Source organism: Anomaloglossus baeobatrachus, chromosome 5 (assembly GCF_048569485.1).
Source record: "Anomaloglossus baeobatrachus isolate aAnoBae1 chromosome 5, aAnoBae1.hap1, whole genome shotgun sequence".
NCBI classification, from domain to species: domain Eukaryota; kingdom Metazoa; phylum Chordata; class Amphibia; order Anura; family Aromobatidae; genus Anomaloglossus; species Anomaloglossus baeobatrachus.
In genome coordinates, this window is record NC_134357.1 from 511,247,542 (window position 1) to 511,269,774 (window position 22,233).

The following is a 22,233-nucleotide window of genomic DNA, read 5'->3' on the forward strand; positions in this document are numbered from 1 at the left end:
CAGAACTGACGAGGCCGAGTGAGCCCCCCCGGCTCTCCAGGGCCCCGGCATTTGCCCGGTCACTGATGAGGGCAATCTGACCACGCGCCTCCCGGAGCCTGGAGCTCCGGACAACAGGTCAGATTGCCCTCATCAGTGACCGGCCAGCAAGGACGCCCTGAGCCAGGCGGGCCGGTCACAGAGAGTAGGCGGGCCGGATGTGGCCCGCGGGCCGCCCCTTGCCCAGGTCTGATCTATGGGATGGCAGAGATTAGAGTGCAGCTCTAATGGGAGACAATGCAGAAGGCGACTTATAAGGAGACCATAAAGGAATGACTGGAAAAGAAGAATCGTCACTAATAATTTATATGTTCTTAGAACCTTCTATTAAATATGACCTATAAATAATCCAGATACAACAACATCAGTTGGAAATAAGAGATGTTCTGGCTCTAGAGAAAGAGAAGAAACGTCCATCAGTGAGTTATATGGGCACGAGAAGAGAAATGTCACCAGCACTAAGGGGTTTAATGCCCCCTGCACCCAGCAATGGGGAATGTCCACATCCCCCCACCTGCAGGGTAACATCTAAATCCTAGTGGACAGAGAGACCTTTGCTGACGTCATGCCCATATGACATGAAGGGGTAGGGCCTCTGTAGCGCCCTTGAAGCCATCAGGGTGCTACAAGGTTCTGCATCCCCACAAGGATGCAGGGCCACGGGAGACCAGGGCCACGGGAGACCAGTGCCGGTAACACACAAAAACTCCAGGTAATCCCAGTTTCCCCAACAATCTTCCATACAATGGTGCAAAGCTAGGGTCGGACCAATGGATGGCCGCCTAGAGGTGGAGCCAGTCCAGTCCACTAGTTGACCAGGTTGGAGTGGCAGACTGTGGAGAGGAGTCGGACAGTAGTAGGAGAGCAGTGAAGGTGGACGTGAGGAGACGTTCTGACGCGGGGTTAACAGTAACCTGGTACCCAAGAGAGTAGTTGTCGGTGGAGAGTACTCCCGGAACTACACACTGATGGGGTATAGGAACCTAGGACAGGAAAGAGCTCGAAGCCGACCTGTTAACACCTGCACAGTGAGGGGGCCATCAAGGACCTCGCTGACCCTAAAAATCCGAAGACTCAGTAGCAAAGGGAGAACCAGGGACAGGACCAGAGACTCCAACACCACAGGGTTCACACTACCGTCAGCCGGACAGAAGTGGACAAACCACCGGACGGGGACCCCCAGATGCCACCATGGGGACCCATTTACCAGAGTCAGGTGCAGGGAAAGAAGGTACTAGATTACTACACTTGGACTGGGACGAAGGGGACCTGGGGGTGAAACCAGCCAGCCTCGGGTAACCAGTTACCACCAACAAGCAGTGATTAAAGACCAGTTGCACTAAACTTCAGTGTGGACTACCTTCTTCCGATGCCCATCATATCACCCATCCTCTGAGGCCTGGCCCTGCTTGCGGAGGGCCTACCATCCAGGCTGCAATTAACACCAGCCCCAGTAGTAACATTCTGCAGCGGCGGCTCCATCTATATAGCTGCAACACCGCAAGTGGCGTCACGTATGAACACTAATCTAATCCCCTATAAACACAGATGTTTTTCACTGACGTGTTAAACACGCATATGGCCATCCGTGTGCCGTGATTCACGACATACGTGGGTTGTCCATGTGCAATCCGTGAGACGTTATCCATGCTCCGTGATTGCACATGGACATAACTCACCTGTCCTCGCTCCTGCTGTTCGTGGCACTGAAGAGTCCCGTGGTGCAGCATCCGGCCGCTGTGTCTCTCACCTCTGCAGTTACTTCCGGGTCGGCTGTGTCATGCATAATGAATATGCACGACAGTAATGAGCCGGGCAGGAAACTGCAGAGAGCAGAGACGAAGCGTCACTGGAAAAGGGGAGTTAAAAATGTTTTTATTTATTTTCAATGTCCGTGTTTTTCTGGTACGTGTTTGACGGACCACACCATAGTGTGGTCCATGGTAAATCAGTGATGTAAAAAAAAAAGGGCATGTCTCTGTGCGGCAATCACAGACACTTGTGTACGCAGCATGGCGACACAGTCAGTGAAAAATCACTGATTTATGCACAGACCCATTGATTATAATGGGTCTGCATGTGTCAGTGATTCTGATACATATAAAAACTAGCACATACGTACCAGAATCACTGACGTCTGAAACAGGCCTTATTGTGGTGAGTATCCTAGTTCCCTGTCTACACCTGTAGACACTAGGGGATTTTTCTCGGTGTTCAGATGCATTGTATAGCTATGAATGCGTAATTTTGAGAAAGTAAGTAAAATTGTCCAGAACCAGTTTGTAGATACTTCCTTAGGAATTTTTTTTTAGGCCTGGCACTAACAAGTAACAATTCCTATAACTTTGTTTACAGAATTTTGACCAGTCAATTAAAATTGGCTAGAACCACTTTTTAGATAGTTCCCTAGCAACTTTTTCGGTCAAACACGTCTAACTACCAATACCTATAAATAGGTTTGCGTAATCTTCAGCAGGCAATTAAAAATGCCCAGAACCACTTTTTAGATAGTTCCCTAGGATTTATTTTAGGCTAGGCACTAAAGGGTGCTTTACACGTTGCGACATCGCTAACGATATATCGTCGGGGTCACGTCGTTAGTGATGCACATCCGGCGTCGTTAGTGACATCGCAGCGTGTGACACCTAGGAGCGACGATCAACGATCGCAAAAATGTCAAAAACCGTTGATCGTTGACACGTCGCTCCTGTTCATAATATCGTTGGTGGTGCATGCCGCTGGTTGTTCGTCGTTCCTGCGGCATCACAAATCGCTATGTGTGACACCGCAGGAACGACGAACATATCCTTACCTGTGTCCACCAGCAATGAGGAAGGAAGGAGGTGGGCGGGATATTCCGCCCGCTCATCTCCGCCCCTCCACTTCTATTGGACAGCTGCCATGTGACGTCGCTGTGACGACACACGAACCGCCCCCTTAGAAAGGAGGCGGTTCACCGGCCACAGTGACGTCGCAGGGAAGGTAAGTCCGTGTCACGGGTGTAAGCGATGTTGTGCACCACGGGCAGCGATTTGCACAACTGACGGGGGTGGGTACGCTCGCTAGCGATATCGATAGCGATATCGCAGCGTATAAAGTGCCCTTAACGAGTAACAATACTGTGTTTGCAGATTTTTCACCAGTCAATTAAAATTGCCAGGAACCACTTTTTAGACACTTCACTTGCTATTTTTTCAGGCCAGGCACTAACAAGTAACAAGACCTATGACTGTGTTTGCATATTTTTCAGCAGCCAGTAATATGTAGCAATACTTATTTACATGCTTCACTAGCAACTCTTCAGCAGACACTACAAGTACCAATCCCTTTTTCGATCATGGAATGTGCCAATATCTGGCACACACACCTTTCCCTACACTGCACGTCCCTATAGTAAACTATCGCTCTTTTATCTATCTGAACTACGTAGCATTAAACCCGTAGCTAAGCTCACCTACAAAGCATGACCTTATTTTAAACAATCACTCTCCTATCTATCTGAACTACCTAGCATATTTCCCCTAGCTAAGCTGGCTGTCTAGCAGCACCAGCGGCAGCACCTTCCCTAACGTTTCACCTTCATAAAATGGCACCAAGCCAACATGTCTGCGATTTATATGCACCCGGACATCTGATTAAGGCAGACAATCACAGAAGTCCTTCTGTATGAACCTTGTGGATGTTTGCTATGCCGTGATTGGCTGCAGCAACATCCACAAATAAAGTTAAGGAAAAAAATGGCACCACACGCATCTGGCTTCTCCTGGGCCAGAGTCCTCGCCTCCTGAACATCCCCACATCAAACAGCACCACAATCCTATCCAAAAGAAGAAAATGCAATTAAAAAAGCATTTTTAGAAACTTCGTCAGCAATCGGCGGCAGAAAACAAAAACGAACATTACCGACTTTTGTGGGAGGGGCTTGGGTTTGCCAAGCCCAAATAAACAAGCTTAGGCTCGTATCGAATTTGAAATTGGCGAACCTTTACCGAACAGGTTCGCTCATTTCTAGTCATGACAATACTAGATACAATTTAAGAATACAATTAAAAACATAGATCAAACAGTAGATGGATAAATATGTTAGAGAGGATAACAAGAGTAATCCTTAAAAAATCTTGCCGCTGCCTAAGTTACATGATATGTGTATTTGATTTATGTTTTTAAATTGTGTCAAGTATTGTCATGAGTCTGACTACAGAGACCAGCCCGGTTGAGGGTCGACGGCAGTGAACTACAATCAAACCTCCATATAAAGCACCTTGCATTGTGTTGTGACTATATGAAATTTTTATGGCTTGACAAAAGGCCTTGTTATGGCTGAAATGTTGCTATATGCAGTTTTTCTTTGTATGAAGGGATCAAAATATATTTTTTGTGATATTTATAAGGAGTTCCCGTGCCTTGGTCTTCATTACATTCCTCAGCATATCTTCGAGCCTTCTAGGATGCTGTCGGTGGCTCCTATAGAAGAAGTGTGTCAAGTCCCTTCCGGTAAGACGTTTGTTTCTGAAGCAGATAGGAAGCGAGTTCTTCAGTGGGGTCCTTCCTCCAAGCTGGCTGGTCATGCTGGACAGAAGAAATCCATTAGGCTGATCTCTCGGCATTATTGGTGATCAACGCAGCGACAAGATGTCCTGAAGTTTGTTTTGACCTATTCCTCATATGCCTACAACAAGACCCCAAAGAAGCTTCCTGCTGGGTGACTGATTCCTCTACTGATGCCATCTGCTCCTTGGCTACATATTTTAAACTTGCCAATGTCCTCTGGTTGCACCATCATCTGGGTGGTAGTAGACAGGTTTTCGAGAATGGCCCATTTCACACCACTCACCAGGTTTCCCTCTGCACCAGTGCTTCCTGAGCACTTAGCTCCAACACATCTTCCCGCTGCATGGTCTACCGATCCACATCGTGTCCATCAGAGGTGTCCAGCTTACCTCTTAGTTCTGGAGGGAGACACATGCAAACTACTGGAAGTCACCTTAGACTTCTCTTCAGCCTACCCTCAGTCTAACTTTTAAATGGAACTGGTGAATCAGATCTTGATGAACTTCTTGCAGCAGTTCATCAATGAGCACCATAGTGACTGGGTTAAGTTCCTTCCATGGGCGGAGTTCTCATATAACATGAGGGAATCCTCCGCGAAGTCTCTGTGATGCCCTGGCCTATCAGGTTGTCACAGGGTATTGTGCAATTTGCCCTTCTGTGCAATATCCACCTCCTCCTTGGTAATGGGTCCCCCACTACACGGTGTTGCCTACAACAGCCAATTAAAGTCCTAGGTACACTTTGCACCACATCCACCAGACACACCAGTGGACGGCCTGAGTGGAATAGGGTCGCCAACTTGGGGGTCGGTAAGGGGAGGTCAGGAGTGTCAGGAGTAGGTCAGTCAGTGAGTGTAGTTTGAGAGTGAAGGTTGAGGAGGTCAGGAGCCGGGCTCCTTGGAAACGACTAGGTGGCAGACGGTGGTCTGGGCCTAGTAGGAGCTGGACCCCTGGTCGCAGGGGATCATGACAAGGGGCACGGAACTGTTGAGGAGGACAGCCGGCAGCCTTGTACCGTCACCGAAAAGAAAAAAGAAAAAGAGCTCCGGCACTCATAGAACCCCAATAAGAAAAACAAGGAATGGATATTCTTATAGATTCTTTATTCAGTGGGATAGGTGTAAAACAGTCCGTAAACAGTTTTTGACGTTTCGGCCCCATGCCTTTATCAAAATCGGACCATCAGATGGATTAACACAAAGAATATGTGGGTTAATTCACAGGGAATTATCGCTGAATGACCTGTAAAAAGGTTAGGTGGTGTATATGATAGGTAGGTGTATTAGTAGGTACACAGGTAATGGGTTTCATTATAGTAACCAACAGCCTGTAGAGGCTTAATGAGATGTATGTGAGTCCAGAATTTGGACGACAGGGTCCTAATATTAATATCAAGGAATGGGTTAATAGTGCCCTGAGTATATCAGGGATCCAGTGTTGCCTGGAGAATGACCTGAACATAATAGATGCCACCTTGTAGGTATAGAGAAGGGGGAGTTTAAACGTAGGAATCAGAACAAGGTCAATTTCTGTGCTATTGGACCTTGCGCATGTAATGGCTGGAGGGGAGTTATCGCCTTGTATTGTGAAGAGGTCTCATGCCAAAGTGAATCTGTCCTGGAATCTCCTGCCGTGCAGGAGTTCTTTTTCTTTTTTGTTTAAATTTTCTCCTGAGCACCTACTTGGTGATGCGGGGTCTCTCCAAAAAATGTTTTGTACCATCACCGGGCTGGGACCAGGGCACGACGGGGTACGTGGACCCTAGGTCAAGGAGTAGCTTCAGGCAACCTGACAATTTACCCAATGAGAACGGAGCCTTCAAGATCCGCTCTCCACCCACTCCAAAATCGGGGTACTAGTGCAACGAGGGGATAGGACTTTCCACCAAAATGGTCCAGAAATCCCAAGCGTGAACCCTGAGAGCAAGCTCCCACAGTTAGCCACACTGGGGAGCGGGTCCAGATTAGTTTTATGCTACCAGGGTCAACCAAGAAGTAAACTAAGTGCCAGGGAGAAGGTCACAGATCATCAGGCAACACCATCGGGGACGGGACCCAAACTAGCTCCCCTCAGCGGCAGCATTGTCCAGAACTTTGGTTTACCCAGTTGTCAGTGTCAGCTTTATGGACTATGCGAGTACGAAAGTGTCCCTCTTCGCTCCCCATGGCACCCCCCTAACACCATCACCGAATCCTGGGGCATCCCCCCCACCCGTGGAGGGTTCTAACATCCGGCTGCCCCACTCCATCGCCCCCGGGTACTTCCAACTGCAGCGGTGGTACTTCACATTACCACACACCACAGGTGGCGTCACAAACTCTACAACTTTCCTTGTAAACAACCCCCTTCATTTGAGTGGCCGCACGACCCCCGGGTCTGGACGCCCCTCGAGCCACCGCGGATTCGGATCCGAGCAGCCCGGCTGCTGACACAGGGGTGGCACATCTCCATTTCACATAGTGTATAGACAGTGACCCAAAATCTCATTCCCAGTGACGCTCAACTCTAGCATCCTGAAACTGATTCCCTCAAAACTTTCTCAGATATCTGGGCGAAAACCAATTCCTCCTTGGAGCAGTCCTACATCCCTATGAAGAGGCATACAGACAAGAGACACTTTGATCCTCCTTTATTGCAGCCCAGAGACTGCTCTTTTCCAGGTACGTCCACCTTAAATTGCCTTCCTACAAGTCAGGTCCCTGCTTTATTGGTCCCTTCGAGGTGCTCCAGCGGATTAATGAGGTGTCCTACAAGTTGAAACTCCCATGCTTCTTTTGAATTCCCAACTCCTTCCATGTCTTGCTCCTCAAATCCGTCATCCTGAGCAATTACTACAGGGATCCAGGTACCTCACCTCTTCTGGCTAGTGATGAAATCACCTTTGAGGTAAAATCCATCCTCGCTGTGAAAAGCTTCCAAGGTAAAACCTATTTCTTAGTGGACTGGAAGAGGTTTGGCCCTGAGGTACACTCATGGGAGCCAAGGGAGAATATTAATACAGCTTTTCTCCTTAAGAGATTCCTGGAATAGTGTGGCTGTAAGGGGGGTACGTACTGTAATACCTGTACCGGCATCGTCTCACTGTTCTGCCAACCTCCTCTGATGGAGACACTGGCACTTTTATCTTCCTGAATGTCCAGCGGTGACTGCTTCATCCTCAGTTCCTGCTGCTGTCTCCCGGGGCACTGCGCATGCTGCACTGGCTTGCCAGGAGTACCCCTAGGGTGTGCGTGCAGGCCCACCCCTTTTCTTAAAGTGCCAGTACACCCTGATCCGGAAGTACCTCTCAGTATAGCTGAGCTGCATCAGGTATTTAAGGCACCTTCCTTTTAAGGGAAGTGCCTCGGCAATGAGTTATATATGTTGCTAGTTCTCAGGTCCTTTGTGTTGCCACTGCTGTGTGCTGTTGCTGATTCCTATCTGTGTTTCAGCGCATAACAAGTCTGCTGCAACTATCCACCCCGGCTGCTTCCACAATATCTGCTTGTGCTGCAAGGACCCTCTCTGGTCGCTCCTACAATATCCGCTTCCACTGCCAAAACTATTCACACCGGCTGTCCCTAATACCAGCCGCTGCTGCTGTAACTTTCCATACCAGCCGCTGAAACTACATGCATACATTCATCCCAGCCAAATCCACGACACCGGCTTCTGCTGCTATCAGAGACGGTGTCCATATCTGTGGCTCCAGCCTACTAAGGTACAACTGATCCCCTGGGTCTGCCCTCTGTCGCCTGCCTACTAGTGTGTCTATCACTTCTTCCGGTGGCTTTAGCGAAGACTCGGTTGCCATTCTAATTTGCTCCTCCAGGCCAGAGATCTGTACCTTTGGTCCTGTGGCTCCACTAATCCTGTGCTTGCCTGGCTAGCATTACATTACCACAGGTTCTCTGGGAAGTTTCTTGTCAATTGAGCCAGAATTTGTAATGTTTTTCTACTGAGCCACTTAATTATTACTTTTTCTTTGTGACATGATCTTCATCATGCTGGAAAAAGCATTGTTCCTCAACAAATTGCTCTTTGATGATAGGGAAAGTTGTTCTTGATGTTTAGATCTCATTCTTTATTCATGGCAAATTTGTTCGTGATCCCCCTCCAGGGATGAAAAGCCCTTATTTTCCACAACATTACTGTTGGATCCTAAATAGGGAATGGGTGGGATGAACTCTTCATCAACCCTACTAAATGCTAAAAGAAGACACAAGGCGGACACACAGAGGAAAAAGCATGAACTACTTATCCACAGAAGACACAGGCAGGAGTTCAGCAAGCTTCAGCAATGATACAGATGAGCGCAAGCCACCGTCTTGCAAGTTGAGCTAAAATGAAGTGAATAATATCACCAGCACCAATAGAAGGAAGAAGGGAGTATTTAAGCACAAAGAGAATACTGATGATCAGCAGCTGGGTGGAAGGTGAGCTCCTGCTGGGTCTAAAAGGGGAAGATATGAAAATTCAGCAGGAAAGCTTCCTATTACAATAAATACAGACAGCAGGAACAATAGAAAGTCAGTGAGCATTTTGCGCATCCAAACGCTGTGACCTTCTATAGTCAGAAACCACATGACTGTCTGTCACCCATGACAGTATCCCCCCTTCTATGAGAGGTATCTGGACACTAAGGACCAGGCCAATCTGGGTGGGCAGCATGAAATAAATGAACTAATCTTGTGGCATTCACCTCCGATGATGGGACCAACAGCCTCTCCTCTGGTCCGTAACCTTTCTAGTGCACCAAGTATTGAAGGGAATGATGTAGAAAACGAGAGTCAACAATTTTAGCTATGTGAAACTCCAAATTACCACCAACCAAAATCTGCTACTGGAACCTGCATTTGCAATTACAGAAGAATAATGTCTAAGCTAAAGGAGAGAAGTCTGGAGACGCTGCAGGCCATGGTAGCAGGTTTAGTCAATGCAGACTGCTCACAATGGAACGAGCAACATGCGGTCTGGCATTAAGGTGCCTGGTATAAATTATAGAGTACTTCCGATACCGTACATTATACCATACCATAATCACAGTAGTAGAGACTGGTTTGACATTCTCTTGTGAAGGCATTTTTAAGACGTTACCCACAAGGTGTCCAGACTAATCTCTGACTATCATTACGTCCAACACAAAAGCAGGATTCGTCGCTGAAGAAGATATAACTCTATTCCAGCCTTCATTGTCATTCTTCCTTCACCATTATGGCTTTTTAGAGGGGTTACGTAAAGTCAATAAGACACCATTAGCTTGGTCTGGTTTAGTAGCAGTTGGTGGACCTGAGATTATTACGTGGCATTCTTCAAATCTGACATTCAGTCAATGCAGAGGTTTGCTTGTCATTTTTCCAACAAATGGGACACGCAACATTGAACTGTAATGTCTTCTTGGCTTATGCGCATAGCAGTTTGTCTAAGTGATAAAGAAGGTCTCTCAGTTTAGGAATACTGTCCCCGTCTATTTGCAAAAAGTGGCGATAACTGGAATGTAAACAAACAGGAGGAATCGCACAATCATCCCAAAAGACTTAAGTCAATGTTTGAGGTTTCATGTGCTGAAAAATGACTTTTTGTCTAGTATTTTTGCCCCTCCCACTTGCCACAGATTGTACAGACAGTTTTGTAATTTCAATGTTGAGAACAGTATACAACTTACCTGTGAAACAAGGAAGATATCACCTGATATCAAACCATGAAGAATAATAAAAACTAATTACAGGATATCATCATGAAGAACAAATTCATACAAAGCAAATGAAAAATACAAATATAAACCTTTATTTAGTATGGGATATAGTTCATTTATACGAATATTAAAATCACATACAGTAAATAAACACACTGCACATGACTAAAATGAAAATAGCAGATTAGAGGAGTAAGGGATCGGCAAAGTAGTACCAAATAAAAACTTAGGCATCAATTCGACCAGATTTTTAATATGTAACTGTTGATGGCAGCCCTGAGAATCTACTTACCTCACAGCAGTTCTACCTTCTCCTTTTATTAGCCGGACCTGTGTGACATTGTGTGGTGGGATCGAGCCACCAGAGCTAATAAAAAAAGGAGCCTGATATGCTGGGAGGTGAGGAGATTTACAGGGCTCCCATCCAATGGTCACAAATTACTGACCTGACTGATGGACCGGAGTCCTGTAAATATATTCTTCCATTTTCAGTTAGGATTTCTTAGCGGATTCCCTGCTCCTCTCATTGGTAACAAGTTTGAACATAATTGTCCAATGCTTCTCTGATCCACTTGACCTAACATCCGGCTTTGTGAGACTTTACAGTACAGTTGTCAAGACAATTACTTGATTCTTATCTAGTAGCATACTGCCAATTGCAGCATCACATAGCTGCTATGTAGCCTGTGATCCAGAGGTAAAGTGGGAGGCCTTCTCCATCATCTAAATAATCCTATCTGCATCCTCAGGACATGGGTACATTTGCATACAATGGTGGAACAGGCAGCGATCGGCTCATTGCCCCACCATTCAGCTACTGCATATCAGTTCTAGAGCTGCAGACGCAATAAGGCTATGTTCGCACGTTGCGTCGGAGTACCTGCAGTTTATTCTGCACGTTTTCCTTCCCTTGGTTTTTGACCAAATGGCTTTTGACCATTTTTTAGCGCTAAAAACGCATGCGTTTTTACCGTGTTTTTAGTGCGTTTTTAGCGCTTTTTACCTGCGTTTTCACCTGCGTTTCTGCAGATGCGTTTTTGAGATCAAGACACTGAGAAATAAAGTTGAATTAGTCAAAAAGAATGAAAAAAGAGAAAAAAAGTATAAAGAAGGGAATTTTGTTTACTTACCGTAAATTCCTTTTCTTCTAGCTCCAATTGGGAGACCCAGACAATTGGGTGTATAGCTATTGCCTCTGGAGGCCACACAAAGTATTACACTTAAAAGTGTAAGGCCCCTCCCCTTCTGGCTATACACCCCCAGTGGGATCACTGGCTCACCAGTTTTAGTGCCAAAGCAAGAAGGAGGAAAGCCAATAACTGGTTTAAAGACCAATTCAATCCGAGGAAACATCGGAGAACTGAACCATACCACATGAACAACATGTGTACCCGAAAAAACAGAAAAACCCCGAGAAAACAGGGCGGGTGCTGGGTCTCCCAATTGGAGCTAGAAGAAAAGGAATTTACGGTAAGTAAACAAAATTCCCTTCTTCTTTGTCGCTCCATTGGGAGACCCAGACAATTGGGATGTCCAAAAGCAATCCCTGGGTGGGTAAAAGAATACCTCATGATAGGGCCGTCAAACGGCCCTCTCCTACAGGTGGCCAACCGCCGCCTGAATGACTTATCTACCTAGGCTGGCGTCTGCCGAAGCGTAGGTATGCATCTGATAATGCTTGGTAAAAGTAAGTAGACTCGACCAGGTGGGTGCCTGACACACCTGCTGAGCCGTAGCCTGGTGCCGTAATGCCCAGGATGCACCCACGGCTCTGGTAGAATGGGCCTTCGGCCTTGAGAGAACCAGAAGCCCAGTAGAACTGTAGGTTTCAAGAATTGGTTCCTCGAGCCCCCGAGCAAGGGTGGATCTGGAAGCTTGCGACTGTTTACGCCGACCAGCGACAAGGACAAAGAGTGCATCCGGGTGGCGCAGGAGCGCCATGCGGGAAGTAGAACCTGAGTGCTCTCACCAGAACCAACAGATGCAAATCTTTCTGAAATTGATGGACTGGACGAGGACACAAAGAAGGTGAGGTGATATCCTGATTGATATGAAAATGGGATACCACCTTAGGGAGAGATTCCGGAACCGGACGCAGAACTACCCTGTCCTGGTGAAGGACCAGGAAGGGAGTTTGTATGAGAGCGTTGCTAGCTCGGAAACTCTCCTAAGAGACGAGACCGTTACTAGAAGGCCACTTCCCGTGAAAAACGGGAAGGGAGACATCCTTCAAAGGCTCGAAAGGCGGCATCTGGAGAGCAATTAGAACCTTGTTCAGATCTCAGGGCTCTAACGGCCGCTTGTACGGAGTGCTGAGAAGACAAACTCCCCGTAGGAACGTGCGTACCTGAGGAAGTCGTCGTTTCTGAAAAAATACAGATAGCGCTGAGACTTGTCCCTAAAGGGAACTGAGCGACAACCCATTTTCCTACCTAGATTGCAGGAAGGAAGGAAACATAGACGATGCAACCGGCCAGGGAGAAACACCCTGCGCCGAGCACCGAGATAAGAACATCTTCCACGTCCTGTGGTCAATCTTGGCGGACGTTGGTATGCTAGCCTGTCTCATGGTGGCAACCACGTCCTGAGGTAATCCTGACGACACTAGGTTCCAGGACTCAATGCCACACCATCCGGTTGAGGGCCGTAGAATTCAAATGGAAGAATGGCCCTTGAGACAGCCAGTCTGATTGGTCTGGTAGTGCCCCCGGTTAGCCTACCGTGAGGCACCACAGAACCGAGTACCACAACATCCTCGGCCAATTTGTAGCGACGAGGATGGCGCGGCCGCAGTCGGTCTTGATCTAGCGCAGTACTCTGGGCAACAATGCCAGAGGTGGCACCTAAGGTAGCTGGAACTGCGACCAATGCTGAACTAAGGCGTTTGCCGCCAGAGCTCGATGATTGTGAAACCGTGCCATGAAGCTGGCACATTGTTGTTGTGCCGTGACGCCATTAGATCGACGTCCGGCCTCTGTCAGCGGCGCCAGATCTCCTGAAACCCGTCCGGGTGAGGAGACCATACTCTTTCGGCCACACCTCAGCGACTTAGGAAGTCAGCTTCCTAGTTTCCACACTTGGGATGTGAATTGTGGATATGGTGGATGCCGTGTCTTCCACCCACATCAGAACCTGCCGGACTTCCTGGAAGGCTTGCCGGTTGCGCGTTCTTCCTTGGTGGTTGATGTATGCCACCGCTGTGGAGCTGTCCGACTGAAGTCGGATATGCTTGCTTTCCAGCCGCTGTTGGAAGGATTGTAGGGCAAGATACACTGCTCTGTGTTCAAGAACATTGATCTGAAGAGTGGACTCTTGCTGAGTCCACGTACCCTGAGCGCTGTAGTGGAGAAAAAACTGCTCCCCACCCTGATAGACTCGCGTCTGTCGTAACTATCGCCCAGGACGGGGATAGGAAGGACCTTCTTTTTGACCAAGAGGTGAGAAGAAGCCACCACCGTAGAGATTCCTTGGCCGCCTGAGAAAGAACGACGACTCTGTTGAGGGACGTCGACTCCTCGTCCCATTGGCGGAGAATGTCCCATTGTAGTGGACGCAGTAAAACTGCGCGAAAGGAACTGCCTCCATTGCTACCATCTTACGTAGGAAGTGCATGAGGCGTCTCAATGTGTGCGACTGGTTCTTAAAGAAGAGCTTGCAGCCCGTAGTGAATGCTGTTTGTCTAGCGGCAGCTTCACTATCGCTGAGAGAGTAAGAAACTCTATGCCTAGATATGTTATCGATAGGGTCGGGGTCGGATCTGACTTTAAAAAGTTGATGATCCACCCAAAACTCTAGAGAGTCTCCAGCGCAACGTTCGGGCAGTGTTGGCATGTTTCCTAAGAGAGTGCCTTGACAAGTAGATCGTCTAAATACGGGACCACAGAGTGACCCTGAGAGTGCAGGACTGTGACTACTGCTGCCCTGACCTTGGCGAAGACCAGTTGGACTGTCGCTAGCCGGAAGGTAGAGCTACGAACAGAGGGTGTTCGTCTCCTATAACGAAGCGTAGAAACGCTAGTGCTCTGGATCAATCGGCACGTGTGGATAAGCATCCTTGATGCCTAATGATGCTAGGAAATATCCTTGGGACCTTGAGGCGATGACATGGCGGAGGGATTCCATCCGGAACCGCCTGGTGTCCACGAGCTTGCTGAGCATTTTTAGATCCAGAACGGGACGGAACGGCCCGTTGTTATAGGTACCGCAAAGAATTTGGGGTAAAAACCGTGACCTTGTTCCTGAAGAGGAACGGGGGTCATCACTCTTTCTGCCTATAGAGTGCACCCTGTTTGCAGAAGAGCAGCGGCCCGGCCGGGAGGTGGAGAAATTCTGAAGAATCGAGTTGGAGGACGAGAAGTGAGCTCTATCCTGTACCCGTGAGACAGAATGTCTCACACTCAATGGTCATTGACCTATGGCAGCTAAATATCGCCAAGGCGGGAGAGCCTGCTACCGACCGAGGCCGCAAGTCATGAGGAAGCCGCCTTGGAAGCGGGTTTTCAGACTGTCGCTTTTTTGGGCGAGACTGAGCCCGCTAAGAATCTTAGCTCCTCTGATCCTTTTGAGTCCACATTGGACGAGGAAAAATGGGACCTGCCCGAGCCTCGAAAAGGCCGAAAACCCCGACTGCCTCTTGCTCTGTTGGGGTTTGTTGTGTCCGGGCTGAGGAAAGGATGAATCCTTACCCCTGGACTGTTTGATGGTTACATCCAACGCTCACCAAACAGTCGGTCAGCAGAAAAAGGCAACTGGTTAGGCAACCTTTTTTGGAAGCAGAATCTGCCTTCCATTCACTTAACGAGCAGACCAGGCTCTGCTTAAAAACACGGAGTAGCGGAGGCTACCGCCGCACGGTTCGCAGAGTCCAGGACAACCTGAATCGCGTAAGAAACAAATGCAGACATTTGAGAGGTTAAGGATGCCACCTGCGGCACAGATGTACGTGTAACCGTGTCAATCTGTGTAAGACAAGCTGAAATAGCTTGGAGTGCCCCAAGGGAGAGAATGCCGGAGCCAACGGTGCGCCGACAGCCTCATAGATGGCTTTCGACCAGAGATCCATCTGTCTGTCAGTGGCATCTTTGAGTTTGCAGTTCCATCTCCCACTGCAACTATGGATCTAGCTACAAGCCTGGAGATTGGAGGATGCCGCTCGGGACATTGGGTCCAGTCCTTGACCAAGTCAGGGGACAGGGATAACGTGTATCCTAAGCCGTTTGGAGAAGCGCATATCTGGATAAGCGTGGTGTTCCTGGACTGCCTCTCTGAAGGCAGAGTGGTCCAGAAAAATACGTGAAGCTGACTCCTCCACTGGAGGAGCTGTGAGAAATAACCCACATTCTATAGATGGACGCTATAAGATTATTTACTATGGCGTCACAATCAGGTGTATCCAGATTGAGAGCGGTCTCAGGATCAGAATCCTGAGCCGCTACTTTCGCCTCATTACACAGCGAGTCCTTCTGTTAGGACCCTGATGAAACCGAGGCCGCTCATAGCGAGCCCACTTAGGCTGTCTGGGACTGACGTCCGTGCAGAGCCGTGACTCTGGGATGCGTGTGACATTCCCGGAGCTGTTAGTTATTCACACTGAGGGGGGCCATGGATCAATGATTCAACAGTGCCCATATTGTGAGAGACATGTCCGGACTGCTAGGCTTCTAGTATCATAGCCATAGTCTCAGAAAAACTGTCAGTAAATACTGCAGACACCGTCCTCATCCCCTGGCCATTAGTGCATACAATGGGAGTCTATGTACCTGCCGGCCGTATAGCCGTACATGCTGTACCAGCTGTATAGAAAAACATGTGGTTCTGCACCTTTGTTTTACACAGAGAATATGCTGATAACTCCTCCGCATAATCCAGGAGGGTATATACAACGTGCGACCAAACAGTGCAATGTATATAGTACAAGCATATCTATAAGTGCACTTCTGCACTAGTGGGGTTAGCACCACAGGTGCTGCTTAACGCCTGTTACAGCGATTGTGTGACTATCAGAATGCCAGGGTCTTCCACACTTGTCTCTGTATCGTACAGAAACTGACACTAATGGCTGCCGGTGTCCTTGTAGAGAAGGAAGCCGTGGGCGTGCCTGAGAAAGTGCGGGAATCCGGATTCACAGTGCACACAGTGAGAGGGGTGGAGTATGCAAAACATACTCCAGCTCTCAGCTCTGCTCTATGCAGCGTCACGCCCCTACCCTGACTGTCAGGGCTGTGGGCGGTAACGAAGGGAGACAAGGCCCAGAAGCCGGGGACTCGAGTTAACAGCGCGGCCGCCGTAAAAGCGCGGGCCGCGCTGAAGTCCCCGGCGCACCACAAGTGCCAGCCGCGCCGCAGTTCCAGCGGCCGGCGCGACCGATTCATAGAAGTGGCCAGCGTCCCGCCCCTCTCCTGACTGGCAGGTCTGGGGGCGGGAACGAACGGAAGCAGGCCGCAAAAGCCGGGGACTCTAGTTATCAGCGCGGCCGCCGTAAAAGCGCGGGCCGCGCTGAAGTCCCCGGCGCACCACAAGTGCCAGCCGCGCCGCTGCCAGCGGCCGGCGCGACCGATTCCTGGAAGTGGCCAGCGTCCCGCCCCTCTCCTGACTGGCAGGTCTGGGGGCGGGAACGAACGGAAGCAGGCCGCAAAAGCCGGGGACTCTAGTTATCAGCGCGGCCGCCGTAAAAGCGCAGGCCGCGCTGAAGTCCCCGGCGCACTACAAGTGCCAGCCGCGCCGCAGTCCCAGCGGCCGGCGCGACCAATTCCCATAAGTGAGCCTGCTTCAGCAAGGCTGAATGAGGCCATGGCACAGGCGCCGCAGCGCTGATGTCCCCCGGCGCACTACAACACCCAGCATGCTGCGGTGTGAGCGCCAAATGCACGGGGACACAGAGTACCTTGAGGAAGCAGGGCCATGTCCCTGATGTACTCCGCTCCATCCAGCATCTTCTCCAGGGGCTGTAGATGGAGCACGGTCTCAGTGCCTGGAGACCGGTAAATCCCACTTCACCCAGAGCCCTGTAAAAAGGGATGGGGAAGGAATCAGCATGTGGGCTCCTGCCGCCGTACCCGCAATGGGTACCTCAACCTTACAAACACCTCCGACATACAGTGGGGTGAGAAGGGAGCATGCTGGGGACACTATATGTGTCCTCTTTTCTTCCATCCGACATAGTCAGCAGCTGCTGCTGACTAAAAAGTGGAGCTATGCGTGGATGTGTTGCCTCCTTCGCACAAAGCACAAAACTGGTGAGCCAGTGATCCCACTGGGGGTGTATAGCCAGAAGGGGAGGGGCCTTACACTTTTAAGTGTAATACTTTGTGTGGCCTCCAGAGGCAATAGCTATACACCCAATTGTCTGGGTCTCCCAATGGAGCGACAAAGAAATTAACTTTTAATAAAATTATATGGGAAATTATCAATTTTAATGAAATAATAGTGGTTATGCACATTTTAACAGAAAAATAGCTAAAGTTTATTATTTTTTTACATTTAAATTTTCGGTTATTGTGTGTGTGTAAAGGAACATTAGAACCCATTAATTTTTGGCCACAAAACCATGCGTTTTTGGAGCCAAAAACGCAGTTGAAAAGCAGGTGAAAAGCATGAAAAACGCAGGAATTGTGATTTTGGTTGCTTTTTGCCATTTCTCATTGACTCCAATGTTAAGGAAACGCTGCAGAAATGGCAAAAACAACTGACATGCTGCTTCTTTTTCAGCATGGTTTTTGACCATAAATATGCAAATTAAATGCTGCAGAAAAAAAAGCAAAGTGCAGACAGGATTTCTGCTTTTCCCATAGACTTTGCTGGAAATCAAAAACGCATGCGTTTTTGCGCAAAAACGCTGCTGCCAAAAACGCTACAGAAACGCGGTAAAAAACGCAACGTGCGAACATAGCCTTATTGTGCCTTCTGGGTGGAACCTTAAGGCCCCTTTACACACAGACTTTCTAGCGATCCCACCAGCGATCCCAACCTGGCTGGGATCGCTACAAAGTCTCTGGTGAGCTGTCAAACAGGCAAACCTGGAAAACGACGCAACAGCGATACGGACCTGCAGAACGACCTAGCTAGTCATTGGGGACGTTGTAAAGCAGCTTTTTGAAAGGGAAGTCGCTAACGAAGTCGCTGTAAAGGCCCCTTTACACATTGAGACTTTCTAGCGATCATGCTGCACAGCGGGAAACAAAGGACCAAAGAATGGTCCTGAGAGATGTGTATTTATCAGCAACCTAACAGCAGGGGCCAGGTCGCTGATGTGTTTCACACACTGCAATGTCGCTGGGAAAGTCGCTATTACGTCACAAAACCGGTGACGTTACAGCGATGTCGTTTGCGATGTTGCAGTGTGTAAAGGGGCCTTTAGTCCACAAATAGTAAAGACTTGGGCAGCACATCATAGAAACAAGTCTGGGTGATTTTCTTCATTTGTCTGTGAATTTTTCTGAAGTTGGAAGAAAGACAGAAAATCGTACTAGGGATCACTATGTGCCATATCCTGTATTGGGAAGCACAGTGGGTGCAACATACTGTATTGGGGAGCCGAATGGTGGACTTATTGGGGTACACACTTGGAGCATCATACTGTTTTATGGGGAAGATGGTGGCTTCATACTCTATTGGGGACATAGTTGCAGCATCTTACTGTGTGGGCATCAAAGAAGGCGTTTTATAGTGGATGGGACACTAAGGGGCATTATAATTTTCAAAATGAATTTACAAGTATAAAATATATTATATACAATGTTCATATATACTGTAGGTGTATTATTTAGATACTAATTCATTTTCAATATCAAATGTCCATTGGTAATTGTATACATTTCCTATTATTCATTTAGTGCCCTAACTTGGGTTCCCTTTCTTTTTAGACACTTGATTTTACTATACCTTGCATTTTTATAGGTTGTAAATAAAACAAATATAAAAGAAACTTACTACTTCCCTGTGTACATTCTTTGATGTATGAAAAGTTTTGTATTCCTACATAAATATTTGAACATGACAATGGCTTCTTTGTGAGTTTTTGCATTTAATACAAGATCTAATTTCTCTGTAAAATATTTTGCACGTTCTGAATATGAAAATAGTTTCTGCCATGTGTGAGTTCTCTGTTGTTAAACAAGATGGTGTTTCACAAAATAAATTTGTACACATTCTGAACATGAATATGGCATATTCCATGTTAATTCTCAGATGTAACGTTAAAACTGATTTTTGTTTAAATGTTTTCCACATTCGGAGCATGAAAACTCCTTGTTGTCCCGTCATGACTCATATGATGCCTAGCAAGATGTGATTTTCGTGTAAAACATTTCCCACATTTTGAACAGGAAAATGGCTTCTCCCCTGTGTGACTTATCTGATGCTGAACAAGATGTGATTTAGTAGAAAAACATTTCCCACATTCTGAACAAGAAAATGGCTTCTCCCCTGTGTGAATTCTCTGATGATTAACAATTTCAGCTTTTGTGTAACAACATTTCCCACATTCTGAACAAGAAAATGGCTTCTCCCCTGTGTGAATTCTGAGATGCTGAGCAAGACGTGATTTAGTAGAAAAACATTTCCCACATTCTGAACAAGAAAATGGCTTTTCCCCTGTGTGATTTTTCTGATGTTGAACAAGATGTGATTTAGTAGAAACACATTTCCCACATTCTGAACAAGAAAATGGCTTTTCTCCTGTATGAATTCTCTGATGTGTAACAATATCCTCTTTCCTAGAAAAACATTTTCCACATTCTGAGCAAGAAAATGGCTTCTCCCCTGTGTGAATTTTCTGATGTTGAACAAGACTCGATTTCGTAGAATAATATTTCCCACATTCCAAACACAAATATGGTTTTTCCCCTGTGTGATTTCTCTGATGTGAAACAAGTTCAGGTTTCCTAGAAAAACATTTTCCACATTCTGAACAAGGAAACGGCTTCTTCCCTGGATGAGTTCTCTGATGCTGGCCAAGATGTGATTTATTAGAAAAAGATTTCCCACATTCTGAACAAGAAAATGGCTTCTCCCCTGTGTGTGTTTTCTGATGCTGAACAAGATATGATTTTGTAGAACAGTATTTCCCACATTCTAAACACAAAAATGGCTTCTCCCCTGTGTGAATTCTCTGATGTGAAACGAGTTCAGGTTTTCTAGAAAAACATTTCCCACATTCTGAACAAGAAAATGGCTTTTCTCCTGTGTGAATTTTCTGATGCTGAACAAGATGTGATTTAGTAGAAAAATATTTCCCACATTCTGAGCAAAAAAATGGCTTCTCCCCTGTGTGAATTCTCTGATGCTTAACAAGATGTGCTTTCTGATTAAAACATTTCCCACATTCTGAGCAAGAAAATGGTTTCTCCCCTGTGTGAATTATCTGATGTAAAATGAGCTTTGATCTCTTATTAAAACATTTCCCACATTCTGAACATAAAAATGGATTCTCGCCTATGGAATCAATTTTATGTTCAACAGCCTTTCTGTGAGTTTTATTTTGGATATTTGTCTTTGAGGAAACAGAAGAAAGGACCTGTTCTTGAGGTGTATCTGGTATAATCTCATGTTCTTCACATGTATCTGTTGCAAAATCGGAGAATATCAGATGTCCTTCTGAGCTCCGGGTACAGTCATCTGCTAAGAATAAAACAGATTTTATAATTTTTCAAAAACACTGCATTGGAATTGTATTAATATATTATTAGGGCTTGATGCACCCGGACTGATGGACCAGGTGGTTTCAATATTCCCCGGGTGCCGGATCCGGACCCAGGATTCCAGGTGTTTGATCTGGATACGGCACTCGTGAAAATATAACAATAAAGGAAAAATACAAAAAATAAGAATGAAGCGAGCACTTCAAACTTACCGAGGGTCTGGCCGGCTGTATGCTGCTCCTATGCTACTCCTGTGGCCTCCCTGGGCCGCTCATTTCATATGCACGACTTTCCCCGCCCACCTTTCTGATTGGTTGCAGTCAGACGCGCCCCCAGCCTGTGTGACACGTCTCCCTGCATCCAGTCATCGCTCATCGCGGCTCATTCATTCTGCACTCACAGCGGGCAGCCATGCTGCTCTATGGCCGCTTGCTGTGATATTCAGATGTAGCACAGCTGAAACGTCGTGTGACCTCGTGTGGATAACGTCCGACCTGCAGGGTGTGTTGGGGTTAATAAAGTGGTGAAAGAGAATGGGTTTTTCAATTTTATTCATCATAAAGTATTTTTTGGTGTTTGTTTACTTCTATTTACAGATTAATGATGAGGGTGTCATAGACGCCTGCCATCATTAATCTAGGGCTTAGTAGCAGCTGTGCACTGTTATTAACCCCTTATTACCCCGATTGCTACCACATCAGGGCATTTGGGAAAAGCCGGTAAAGCGCCGGGCTTGTTACATCTAATGGCTGCTGCAATTCCGGGCGGCTGAAGGCTGATATTTTTAGGCTGAGTCTCTAAAGCCTGAGAATACCAGCCCCCAGCTGTGGGGCTTTATCTTGGCTGGGTATGAAATTTGGGGGACCGCACATTGGTTTAATTGTTTATTAAAATTATATATATGTATATATTATATACATTTTTTTTAAAAAAAGCCGAATGTGGTTCCTCTTGGGCCGGAGTCACATTTGAGAGGGACTTGCACAAGTCTCTCGTTGCATCACCCAGCATGGCTGCACACTCTCCTGACAGGAGTGGGATGGCTGTATGCAGTGCTATGCAGCTGCACGCTTGTGTCTGGAGAGCGTCAGGCCATATGACTCACACAAGTCTCGCATTGCATCACCTGGCAGTCACACACTCCCTGGATACGAGCATGCAGCTGCATAGAACTACATGCAGATGCATGCTCCGGTCAGGAGAGTGTGCAGCTGCCAGGTAATGCGATGTGACACTCGCGCAAGTATTTGACTCTGGCCTTATTTTGATACACAGCCATGATAAAGCTGGCCTTATGGTGCGCTCGCACGAATCTTGCATTGCATCACGTGGC

The 22,233-nt window shown here is 47.3% G+C and overlaps 2 protein-coding genes across 2 annotated transcripts in view; one reads left to right on the forward strand and one right to left on the reverse strand.

The window, feature by feature from the left end:
* LOC142311975 (uncharacterized) overlaps positions 1-22,233 on the forward strand; it is a 452,821-nt gene that overhangs the window by 217,860 nt on the left and 212,728 nt on the right. The window lies entirely within an intron of this gene.
* LOC142311970 (uncharacterized) overlaps positions 18,172-22,233 on the reverse strand; it is a 423,868-nt gene continuing 419,806 nt past the window's right edge. The window contains 2 exon segments of the mRNA XM_075350833.1: positions 18,172-19,514; positions 19,517-20,877. Coding sequence (XP_075206948.1) covers positions 19,458-19,514; positions 19,517-20,877 — 1,418 coding nt within the window. The 3' untranslated portion in view covers positions 18,172-19,457.